The sequence below is a fragment of the Vipera berus genome (genome assembly GCF_964194415.1).
Source record: "Vipera berus genome assembly, chromosome: 5".
Taxonomy (NCBI): Eukaryota; Metazoa; Chordata; class Lepidosauria; order Squamata; family Viperidae; genus Vipera; species Vipera berus.
This window is the reverse complement of record NC_138207.1, coordinates 18,404,707-18,417,995: the sequence shown is the minus strand read 5'-3', so window position 1 is coordinate 18,417,995 and position 13,289 is coordinate 18,404,707. Positions and strand designations below refer to the sequence as shown.

Sequence of the window (13,289 nt, the reverse complement as noted above, 5' to 3'; positions counted from 1 at the left end):
CTAGAAAAAGGGAATTCTTGCTGGTAAATTTAAAAAAAGTGGACTCAGAGTTTAGTCTGGTTTGAATGGAGTTGCAATAATTCTTTAAAAATTACTTCGCAGATGGGTTAGACTAGAAGCCTTCTAAGGTCCTCTCCAATTCTGTTATTGTTATCTTCTGTTATTCATGGGCTCTATGACAATCATGGAGCCCAATGCATAGAATTGTTCATATATTAGGTTTCATTTTGCCTCAGAGAACATTTGCTTTATCTGAATGTGGAAATGATTTTCATTTTCTCTTTGCCATCAGTATGACACTGACTGCCATACATTAGCATGTAAGTTCTGGAGAAAGTCCAAATGAGTCCATGACAGTTAGGGGGAACCTTGAAACATGAAGGTTAGTGGGGAAAGCTATTGACTTCTGGGATAGCCTAAGTCAGGGGTAGGCAACATTGGCTCTTTTATGATTTGTGGACTTCAACTCCCAGAATTCCTGAGCCAGCATGTTGAAGTCCACGAGTCATAAAAGAGCCAAGATTGCCTACCCTTGCACTAGATATACAGATAATAGCTATGGTGAAGTGTATGTCTGCATAATTATGGCTATTCTAGCTAAAACTACCTGATCTGGCAGAAATCACATCTTCACATTGCAATATAGTGGAGATGTCTGCACTTGTGATGGCAGAATTTGAAGCAGAACCAAAGGACATGATATAGAAAGATTGAATAACTCAAGTAAATGTGAAATAAAAATGCAAACTTGAAATCAGGGTTTAGGATCTCTCTCCAGGGTGTATTCAGATCCTTGAAGGAGATTAGCTCTTTTCAAAACTGTTGCCATATTCATCCTTTTCTTTCAAGCCACTGACCCAAGCACCTTTGAGGGAAAATGAAGTTCCTCTTGATCTAAGAAGCGATGTTGATTGAAGAGTCAGAAATCAGAGAAAACCTACTGGACCTATTCAGGACTTTTCAAACTGAGTTGCCCAGATCAGCAACTGAGGATCAGAAAGGAAATTAAATGTTAAAGAGTTTTCTTTGGAACAAAAAGTTTTAATATTCTTGGTGCAAATCTGTCCTGTGTCTCTGTGCACAGGGAGATAAATGAGTGAGAAGTATAGAGAAGGGATTGAAGCATAGAAATGACACTTTTTCATGTCTGTTTTGTTCTTTCCTTTTAAGATCAAGCCTAGTAAAATCTTGGCTTGTTTTGTTTTAGAATCACTCTGCCAAAGGAAAGAAGACTGACTTTGCATACTTTTTTTAAAAAAAATCTGGCAGCAAATAAACTGTCCATCAGATTTACTGAGGCTGTTTATAATAAGAGACATTCTGACATGCAAAATGATGGTTGATCTATTATGCAAATGATTCCATTTCTATTTTAAAAAAACAAAACCATTCACATTGTGTTATGATCATACATATTTGTGGGCCCAAGTTGTTCTGTCAGTCATGTTCAATACACAAACACATGAGTGTGACTTGAAAACATGGTTCCTTCCAAATCCATTTCTTTTCTTTGTTTTTCATGAACTGAGTTTCAAAGGGATTTTATGTACCCTTTGATATCATGTGATCAGTCTTTGTGGTCCATTTTTCTCTCTTTCTTTTCCCCCGTCTTGTCAGGGAAACTGAGGTTGGAGCTGCATCTTATCAGAATGGAGCACTTTTTGGCTATGCTTTTGGAGTGTACATATGACCCCAGGATGAAGTGGACTTGATTGTCTGGAAGATTCTAGTGAATTTAAATGTAGTCTCCCCAACAGATCTGGATCCTCATCAGAATGAGGAGGATGGGTGGTCATTCAATTTCTTAAAAAAAACCAAAAACACACATCTCTAAAACTAGGATTTCACAGTTCCATAATTTTTTCCACTGAACAATATTATTGAATTATGAAGGCATGTCTTTCCAGATTGTCTTTCTGATTGCATGAGAGAGCAAGAAGCCTCCACAGGTGGCAACATCTGATTGACCTTGAGTGACTTCAGATGCTAAGTAATAAGATCAGGCCTAGTTAATGTTGATGAGAATTGATGTTAATGATGAACAGCCACAAAGGAATCTCTGGGGTATAGATTAGTCTGAGAAGTAGGGAAAAATCCTATAGGAGAGGAATACCAAACCATTTTGCTGTTTTTAAGAAAACTACATGGGTGGACCTATACAGACAGCAGGAATCAAACCCAATTTGTGAGTATCCTTACTTTTGAAGATGAGGAAGTCACGTGTCAGGAACTAAAGCGAGCATGTTTTACTCTGATAGATTACCAGATACTTTCATTTATTAACACAATATCTGTAATTCATCCTCCACCTATAATTTGATATGCCATGTTCTACCACATCAGGATTTTTGTATGGTGTGACCAGATCTAGCTGTTAGGGTTTTTCTTTTTTTTAAATGATTTCATCTACATAGATTTCATTTCTTTGTTGAAATTTGCAAGAATTAGATCTTGGAAAAGATTCAGTGTCATAACCAAATAGCAATGATAAACACTGTTGTTTGTATAACAGGTATTCCCTGATAATGCTGAAATTGACATTCAAGTAAGTGGACACTTAAGAAAAACCCTCAAAAGTGACAATAGAGAAATCACAGACCATTGGAAATCAGATAGGTAATTCTGCTTAGCAGAAGAATCTAAGTTAACTTAGATTAGTTACATGTGGTGTGTTATGCATTACATAAAATGCTATCAGAACAGATTGGCATTTGCAACAATGTTAAATTAATACTGCTGCCTTGCACAGAGCTAACAGAGGGACTCTTGAGTTTCATTATAAGCATCAAATGATAGAAAAACATAACCCAGTGATATAGCTCATATTTATAGTGAAGTCATAAATCTCCAACACTCTTTATCTTTGAATGACAAGAAATGGTATTTGCCATACAAGAGACATTTTTTTAAAATTCTTACTGAGTATTCTTTTACTGAAATAATTCTGTTGCTGCCCCAAAATGACAGAATAAAACCTGGAGTAATTGAGAACTAAAGTATATGGTTTCCTGGAAGATCTTGAGTTTAATTCTTTGCAACTCCAATTTTAAAAGAATCAAGTTAGAGGTAATAGAGAATTTTTTTCCTGTTCTGGGGAATCTGTCAGATCTGTCAGAATCTGAAGAACAGGCTAAAGAAATGAATCAATGATCTGACCACTATAGTATAAGGTAGCTTCTGACATCGATATGATTTTTCTTTGAAAAAAAAATGGATTTGAGAATTGGGCCAAAGGCTAATGAGGCAGCATCAATCACACAATACTGTATGTCAAATGAAACAAAGCCATTTTTCAACTCGAGGATAATGTTAGCCAAAGCCTGCAGAAGAAGAAGCATTTGCCTGATGATTCTTAGCTGATCCACCATACCCAAAAAATGAGAAAGCAAAAATGGGGTTAATGTGGCCAGCATGGAAAAACCATGTTCAAGAGAAGATGACATGATTGCTTCAGGAAAGCATAAACGTCCTATTTCATTGTGAAATTTGCATACTTTTTGTTGCATATGTGTTCTAGTGTGTCTGAATTTCATGGGAAAGAAGCTGCAGAGTTTTGACATGCAAGAGACTGTTGGCAGTCTCCTTAGGATTTAGGGGTTTGGGGTTTAGCAGGAGTCCAAACCTAAAGCCTTGAATTTAAGGCACCTATTTCATCTTTTAACCCTGCTCCAAAGTTGATTTTCCACTAGGTTGGTGTGGGAGAAAGCAGATTAAACAACAATTTGAGGATCTGAAGCCCCTATAAGTTTTAGGTTTCTCATTTCATTTCCCCCCCTCCCCTCCTCCAAATAGGGCAAATGTTTTTTTGTCTCAGCAGTGAAGACATGTAATCAACCATGTTCCTCCCCTTTGACTCCAGCAAGGTCAAAAAATAAATAAAATTAAAGCAGTTTCAAATGAATTGCCCATTGCTAATGAAGACCACAGGCAAGAGTGCAAGGGTTAATCTCTCTCCTCCCATCTCACCAAGGCTATTCAGGTTTGACTGTGCTGCTATTTGCATGGCAAACAACTACACATATTTCTTGTGAGATGGGGGGTGGGAATTAATTTCTCCTCTTGTTTGGCCCCAAAGCAAAAATGATGGCTAAAGAAGGTCTGTGCCAGTGGTAGAGCTATCCTGCCTAGCCAAAAATAAATTGAAAAGTCAGAACAATCTTTTCCTTCTTGGACAGCCAGGAAATGTCCTTAACAGCAGAAATCAGTATGGGCAGGTATGAGCCAGTTGAGAGTTCAAGAGGCTGGAAGGAAATAAGCAATCGAGGTTCTAAGATTGCAGTGGTGTCTGCTTTCCAGTCCAATCTCTGCCGTCTTCAATCTTTTGGGTGATGATAGGGACATGGCTCCAGAAAATGTATACTCTGTGCACATCTGCAGGTAAGAGTAATTTGCAGGCAATTACTTGTAACACTAGCATATGTGTGTATTAGTGTGTACATTGGCAGGCGGTGAAAAACTTCCCCAACTCAAGAGATCTGTAAAACACACCTCATTAGGATTATGGGCCTTTAGATGAGCATGTATAGTGGCAAGATTTCAGGCATTCCCCAAATTAATTCCTGTGTGAATGCCTACATTCAGCAAATGTTGGGCTGTCATTATTCACCAATGAATACTTTTAGCCTTATGGCACACGGGCATTTTAAATTGCATATTCAGATCTTCGGCATCTGAAAGCATTCAGAAAGCCATATCTTCTCTCTTCACAAATATTGGCTTTTTAGCTGAAGCGTTTGAAGGATTGCATTCAGATTAGTTATCCTGCCCTTCTACTTCTTTAGTAGGGAGACTTGTGTTGTGTGTCTGATTCTCGTCTCAGCCTGTCCAGCTGGCTCCTCTGGAGAAAGGTGTGAAGAAACATGTGACTGTAGCCATCTTGCCATCACTGGCCTGGAATGTGTCACTGTATAAAGGGGTAGAGAAGAAAACAATACGGCAAGCATCAGTTCCTCTTAAGCTATCTCCTGCTTTCTGTAACCAAATGCGGTGATATTTTTCTAACACAGAGATGAATTAAATTGAATGAAATCCCATCATCATTAACTTTTCAATTTCACAGGGGTGTGCAATCTTTCAGGGGACACGGCTTAAAAATTTGGTCTTCGAGTGGCAAACGGGGAAAGGACTGAGGCCAGGAGATGTAGATAAACTAGAACAAAGCAGATGGACTGAGAAGAAAATTGAATGTTAATTTGACTTTTCATTTAATTTAAACCAAATTAAATTAATGAAATACTGTTGATATGAATATTCCTGATATATTGAATGACTTTCCTTCTTTGTGATATTAGACTTTACAATTGTGTGACAGCTTTTAGAGGGCTGGGAGAATCATATTAAAAAAAAATGATGTGGTGTCTCAAAATTATGGCTCTTTGCAATAAATGAGGATTGATGGGCCCAAATAGAGCATCTCTCTCTATCTATATCTTTCTATATCCATACACCACATTAGCTTGAGAAGCTCAAGACAAGATACGTAGGTGAGTTTTTCTCTGAAAGAACTAGCTTGGGCTCAAAATCATCCTGTGAGTTTTTATGACTATGGATGACCTGAACCTGGATTTCCTGAGACTTAATCTGACATCCTAACCATGATGCTGGTTGTCATAAACTTATGATTTCCTAATCATGGTTATATGCTGTTTTTCACTATTGCAAATGAGCTACATACAGAAATGAACAGTATTCTGTAAGGGTACTAGGGTTATTTTTCGGAAGCAACAACTTTTGAAATCACTGATCGTCTGGGTTGGTAGACTTACTTTTTCCAAAATATTTCTAGTTACAAGACACAGAGAACAAACAGTGTTTACTTGCAATGTACATTTCTACACTGACAGAGTAGTACTCCTTTTTCTATCTCCAATACATGGGATTCCAAGATATTGGGCTTCCAAAAACATTAAAGTCTATTAACTACCAAACTTAAAAAATCTCCACTGATCATATTCTCCGTAAATTTGACTGTTTTTAACACCTATCTAGGTTAACAGCATCTGCAAGTAGTAATAATTTATCAGAGTTAATTAGATATTATAATATGTACTTATGTCCATCTCTAAGCCATCTATCCACAACAGAAAAGCATGCAGGAGAAAAATACCCTCATAATTTTACAAAAATCTCCTTTGCCCAAACTTTTAAAGTTGATTCTGATTTTCCACACTTTGATACTTTTTAATGTGTTGGACCATAATTCCATAATTCTTAGCCAGCATGAACAAAGATATCTGAAAAGCACCATATTGGTGAAGGTGGCAAATTCATAAGACTTACATATTTCCCTACAATGAAAATGTATCCAGTTTTTTGGATCGACAGTCTATTCTCTGAGTCACATATTTTGTTTTTGTTTATTTTTCTCCTGTTTCCTTGCCTGTCTTCTACTGTATGATAAACATTATATGGAGCAAGGGTCCATATAATTGACATTGTTGTGTGTGTCATATACACCTGTTCCTCTGTGCTTTCTTCCAATCCCATCAAAAATTAAAGCGTTGTTCAGTCAAGTTCAGTACTTGGTTACTTTGGAACCATGCAGTCTACAGTGTTTCTCAACCTTAGCAACTTTAAAATACGTGGACTTCAGCTCCCAGAATTTCCCAGCCAGCCATGCTGGTGCTGCCATTCCAGTTAATTAGCTCTAGTATATTATGCAATGGGTTTTAAGTCTTCATAGTTATTTTTATTCTGATTTTACTGTTTTTCTTGGGCCATACTACTAGAGCAGGGGTCCCCAACCCCTGGCGTGTGGACCAGCACCGGTCCAGGGCATGCCAGAAACCAGGCCATGAAAAAAGTGAAGCCCCATCATTGGGATACAGACAGCATGTGAAACCACGCTCCTTCCAGACCATGGAAAAAACTCTCTCCTGAAACCGGTCTCTGGTGCCCCAAAGGTTGGGGGCCATTGTACTAGAGCAGGGGTCTTCAAACCCGGCCCTTTTATGACTCATGGACATCAACTCCCAGAAGTCCTCAGCCAGACATGCTGGCTATGGATTTCTGGGAGTTGAAGTCCATGAGTCATAAAAGGGCCGAGTTTGAAGTCCCCTGTACTAGAGTATATGCTTTGACTACAACAGGACCCAAATGAATTCTCTAGCATGTCCACATGGTATTCAAATAGGCTGTTCTTTGAACCCAAAGATGGACTGGTAGTCTAATTTTCTACAATAGGAAAAGACCATAGTATATATTGGTAGAGCAGATCTATTGTATATGAAATGTTTTGCTGCCACTAGCCTACACGTAGAGCTGGGAAAGACGTTGCCTGAAACAAGATAGTTGCTTCCTATCACTTAGATTTAACAAAGTTAGCAATTCTAAGCTAAATTAACCAATTTAGGGCAACTTCCTATTTTTCTGGGAAAACACAGAAGTCAATGATAGCACATATGCTTTGCATGGCAAGGACCTCTGGCTCACTCTCTAGCAACTGGTATTGAAGTCAGAAGAACTGCACATATGAAGGCTGGAGAGAGTCTTTTGATCAATGAAAACATAGCTAGGGAAAAATCAATGGTCACTGGGTAGTTCAGTGTCTGAAGCACGTATTCCTTCCTACTGTTATTGTAGACACATATGTGCAACATTAATGCTGGCAAAACACTGGCTCACATCTGTATATCCATTGTTTCTTGGCTGCATCATTAAGCAATGACTTCTATATTTGAATGTGCTATTGCTGATATATCTTTTACACCATTACCTGCATCATCACTGGATTTTTTTTAAAACACATGGAATCAATTAATGTAGGAACATACAACTTCTTCTGAGCTGAAGAACACACCTGGTTTTTGATATGCCAGGAATTATGCTTCTCCCAGCTGACAGAAAAGTGCCCAAAGCTGACTCAAAACCCCAATTTGATTTACTTTAAATTGCAACTTTGTTTAAAATTAAGTTAATCGGCATGTTAATATGCATTTTATTTTTAATAAGATTGCTAATATGATTACTATACATGTATGAACATAAGGAAGGTGGTGTAAAAATAGCAGGTGTTATTCAGAGTCAACAAATGTAAAGTGATGCCAAAAATCCTAACTAACTGGTAGTCCTCGACTTGCGAGTATAATTGAGCCCAAGATTTCTGTTGCTGAGATGTTCATTAAGTGAATTTTGCCCATTTCACAACCTTTCTTGCCACAGGTGTTAAGCAAATCACTGTGGTTGTTAAGTTAGTAACAAGGTTGTAAAATGAATCTGGCTTCCCCATTGACTTTGCTTGCCAGAAGGTTGCAAAAGGTGATCATATGACCCTGGGGCACTGCAACCCTCATAAATATGAGTCAGTTTCCAAGCAACTGAAATTCGATCATGTGATCATGGAGATGTAAGTGCAAAAAATGGCCATGTCACTTTTTTCAGTGTTGTAACTTTGAACAGTCATTCAGTGAACTGTTGTAAGTCAAGGACTACCTGTATTCATACAAACTAAAAGAATCAGAGCTAGTAGTGACTTATGAGGAAAGAGATCTTGGAGTGATAGTAAAGAGTTCAATGAAGGTGCCAACATTAGTGTGCATCTCCTGCAAAAAAAGATCAGGAAATAGAAATGCCAGTATTATAACACTTTTATATATAACAACAGTAAATTCCAGACAATATATATTATGTACGACTCTTATGCGGCACCATAAAAAGGATACAGTGGAACTAGACAGATTTTAGAGGGAGCCCACACAAATGATTAAGGGATTGGTGCAACTTTCTTATGAGAAATATTGGGAAATTTGGAGATTTTTAGTCTAGAAAGGAGATAAATGAGAGGGGAAGTGATTGAGATGTAAAAAACTATGCATAGTGTGGATTAAATGGACAAGAAAAAGCTATTACCTCCTTTTTTAAAAAAAGAACTAGAGGTCACCCAATCAATTTTAATCTCAAAGAATTAGGACAGATAAAGAAAATATTTTTTTTACATAACATGTAATTCAGATTTGGAATATGCTACCTGTTGTGCTGCCTATCAACTGGGCTGGCTTCAGAAAGGGTTGGACCAATTCATGAAAGTCATGAGAATCGAGGTCTATTAGCCTTAATGGCAGTGTAACATCCTCTGAAGGCCATCTGCTGGGAGACTAGTAGGCTTCATTGTGCAGTTGGTTGGCCACTGTGACAACAGAGTGGTGGACTAAATGGCCAGGGGTCCAATCTAGCTGTCCTCTCTGTCACCATAAACATTATAAATGAATTTTGGGGGCAGCTTTTATCAGGCCACAGGTCATCCCAGTGAAGCATTTCTCTAATACTACAGTAAAATTATGAATAGATTCTTGATAGCATATTATTCTGTGTTGTGAAAACAAACACTTAAATATATACCTGAACCTATGCTGGTGAGCGCCAAAACCCCACTAAAGCATAAGCTTTACTATGGGTCTCCAGGGCAGAAAAAGAACTGAAAAATAAACTGCCTCAACATTGGAGGCTGTCTTGATGCTTGAAGGCAGGGCAGAGGAGGACAGAATCCCCATGCATACGCAGAGAGACCCTCTTGAGTTTATTATTTTGGTTGATTTTCCTTGACATCAACCTATGACTTTCTTTAAGTGACAAGAAAATTGCAACTGGCCCTTGACAGTTGGGCACAAATTGACTGAACAGAACAAAATCAAACCACAAAGTAATCCCAAAGCAAAAGTAATAAACCCAAAGTCCCAGAGGATAACATTCTTCTGCAAGCAGTGGTCTTATTGAATAAAGTCTGCCTGTTCCTTTGTTTGAACACTATGTTTATCAAGACAAATGTAATTCATTGGTTTACATTTCCTCTCCCCACAGCTTGTCCGCCAGGCACATATGGAGAGAACTGTAACCAAGTATGTCAGTGCTCCAGAAAGAATGAAGAATGCCACCATCACACTGGCAGGTGTGGGTGCCTGCCAGGTTATTATGGGAACCCATTCTGACCTTCTTAAGTGATGTTCTTGTTTCATCGGTTTCCCTGATACTTGGTTGATTGGTTAGAACCAATTCTCAGAATTCTGTGGTTTTAATAAAACAAAGCCAGCCTTTGTTGTCTTAGCAAAGGCTGTGAATGTGAATCTTACTTTTATTGATCTGCCAACTGGTTGGGGAGTACCGATGGCCAAACTCCATCTTAAATTAGTTAAATGAATGCATAAGAAATGGAGGTACTTCTGATCATGTTTCTGTAGCCATTCAGTAGTTAAGAATATCCACCACCATCTCTGGCTAATCATAGTCAGGTGCTGGCTAATCATAGTCAGGTGACTGTGGAATGCTGCAAATGGCCATAAATGCAGGCTGGTTGCCAAGCACCCAAAATGCAATCGTGTGACTGCAGTGGGGAGGGGCAGGGGAGCCATAGGATCTTTAAATCTGGATCTTAAGCAGCTCACCCCTCTTACCCAATTTCTTTAAATCTTCAAGAATTAAAATCATGATTTCCAGCATCCAATGCTGGAAGGGACAATAAATCAGAACTCTTTTTTTTTAAAGCCGGCATTTGTTATTTGCACAGCCTTCATAGGAATAATGAAATTAAAATAAATTTCTATCCTGACTTAAAGAACAGAGAATAACCCAAGGACCCATTGGGGAAATGCTCCTAAATGATCACTTTTTTTTAACCTCCTTTAAATGAAATAATTTGTTAAATGGAACAAACGTAGCAATAGATGAGAAACATAGGTGGCTATAGCTACAAAACAGGAAAATAACTATTGCCTTTTTTATTTAAAGCTTTGCATTTTCACTGCTCCTCTATTTATAGTCTCTACATTTTGTAAACTTAACATTCGTTTGCTTTCCTTTTCCTTGGCCTTTGCTCCCTGTTGCTCAGTTGTTGCATCCAAATTGAAGAAAGCAAACTTCTTTTACCTTCTTTTGGCAATCTTGCAACAGGAATATGAAGCCAAGGGTAAAGTCATTAAGCAATTTGTATCAATGCAGCCACTTTGTATTGAATTTTGTCTGGTTCCAGAAGGTCTCCTGCAAACTAGGGCTGCTGTTTTCTGCTTATTTTAATTTTAGTCCAAGAGGTTAGGCCAACAACTTGAGAAACACAATTTGCAAAAAGGATGATTGTAAACCACCCAGAGTTACCTTGTGGTAAGAGTTAGGCTATAAATTTTAGGAAGGAAGGAAGGAAGGAAGGAAGGAAGGAAGGAAGGAAGGAAGGAAGGAAGGAGGGAGGAAGGAAGGAGCAATCAATAAATACAGTACAGTCCAGCAGTAGTTGAGTGGCCATGAATGCCTTGAAAAATATATTCAAATGCAGTGATATTTCTAGAAAAATGAGAATCATGGCTATGGTATGCCCTATGATGCTGTGTAGATGTGAAAGTTGGATAGGAAGAGTATTGATGCTTCTGAACTTTGGTACTGAAGAAGGCTCCTGAGAATACTGCTGGCAGTCAGGAAGAGAAACAATGGATCAGTGAATACGTAAATCAAATCAGAGTTCTCACTTTAGGCCCAAATGACCAGGCTTAAATTATCCTGCTTTGGACATGTTTCTTTCTTCATAGAACATAGCATAATAGCATTGGAAGGAATCGTGGACATCTTCTTTGAGAGATGCTACATCATTCCAGAGAAATGGCTGTCCATTTTGAAAACCTCCAGTGATGCAGCACCACAACTTCTGGAGGTAAGCAGATTGGATTGTTCTCACTGTCAGGAAATTTATTCAACCCTAACCCTAACCTTTTTTGTTATCTGCTTTGTGTGTTTGTGTGTGTGTGCGTGTGTGTGTGTGTGTGTGTGTGTACTGGCCATGTACATACTTTACCTTGCCATGTCTCATTTCTATTCTTCGTTTAGGTTTTTTTTTGTACATCAGTTTGGTCTTTTCAATATTCAGTAAGCCTTCATGGTGTACTAGCTTCAGTGCATCTTCTTCACTGTTTTTCAGATATTCCTCCTTTTATTATTTTTCTTATTCTCTTTCTTTTTCTTCATACAAGATTCCTCCTCCCCCAAATTATTTTTCAGTGATGGGTGTCCAGCATCTATTTCCCCATGGTTGGGGGGGGGGGAAAGAAATGATGATAAAGAACAGTCCTTCTGCTTCCTTCCCAAAAACTTTCTTCCTGCTTTTCCTCAAGATGTAAGTAATTATTTGCGTGGACGTGTTTGAGTAAACCTCAGACTAGAGAATATTAAACTGGATAGATCAATTGCCTATTTCTGTGTAAGACAGCTTCAGATATCAATTTTTACTTGGCTCATTGTTATTTGGCCAGAGAAGAATCCAAGAACAGGAGCCCTATATTCAAACACTTGCTTGTTGGGGCTGATAAAATAAAAATTAACAATCGGGCTCATGACCTGTCTCCAGAGCAGAAGTGTTGCTAAGAAATAGGCTCAATATAAAGAGACTCCTCCAAAGAATTTCAGTTGGACCGAGTGTAGCTAGCATGTGGTTGGATATGGTTGGAAACCCTTCTTGGCAACAATCGCTGTACTTACAATACCACAAAAGTGGGGGAAAGCAGCCCAAGAAATTATCCATAAAAGGTGTAGCTGGCTGGTAAACAGAGGCTTTTAGCCGCCAAGAGCAACTGAGCTTTCATGTTTTCACATTTTGGAGTGAAGACTTGAAATAGTGTCTTGGCAGGATCTAAGGAAGCAGATAGCCGCACAATAAGAATGGCTTTATTTGCCTATAAATCAGTGCAGGGACATATGCCCAATACACTATAATTAAAAAGAAAAAAGAAAACTCACTGTCTAAATCTGCTACGCTGAATAACAGACTTCATTATATTACTGAGCCATATCCAGATGAAAGGCAAATTAAGAGAGGAGGAGGAGGAGGAGGAGGAGGAGGAGGAGGAGGAGGAGGAGGAGGAAGAGGAGGACGAGGAGGAGTGGATTTGTTTACATTACAAAGAACCCTGAAAATGACTCACTTTTCTCTCCTCACTGATGTAAAGAAGCATACTTAATTATATCAGTACAGAGATAAATTGAATTAGGTGTTACAATATGGGGGAAAATTAACTAGGAAATTGCTGTTTCCCGTTGTATTCCCTGTTCATTGCAATACTGCATGCAAATCCTTCCAAAGGGAAGGGTTTATTTCCCAGCCTAAAGATCATATCATCAGTTTTTATGTATTGATGGTATCTTGGAGATTATTCTTACCAAGGGCAAGAATCCATTACAAAATTGTTCCTGGCTGATGACCATCCAGCTTCTGAACACCTCCAAAAATTAAGAGACCAATACTATCTCCCAAGACAGACTCTTCCCTTCTTATTGGTTGGACATAATTCTAATTATTCTAAGGTCTAACTTAAGTCTCC

At 38.4% G+C, this 13,289-nt stretch overlaps 1 protein-coding gene across 1 annotated transcript in view; it reads left to right on the top strand.

Annotated features, from left to right (window-relative positions):
- Nucleotides 1–9,923, top strand: part of LOC308669352 (uncharacterized protein) — a gene marked incomplete at both ends in the record, with an annotated part of 28,931 nt that extends 19,008 nt beyond the window's left edge. Inside the window, 1 exon segment of the mRNA XM_081329988.1 lies at nt 9,796–9,923. Within this exon segment, the coding sequence (XP_081186114.1) occupies nt 9,796–9,923 (128 nt within the window).
- Between the last annotated feature and the right edge of the window lie 3,366 nt (nt 9,924–13,289).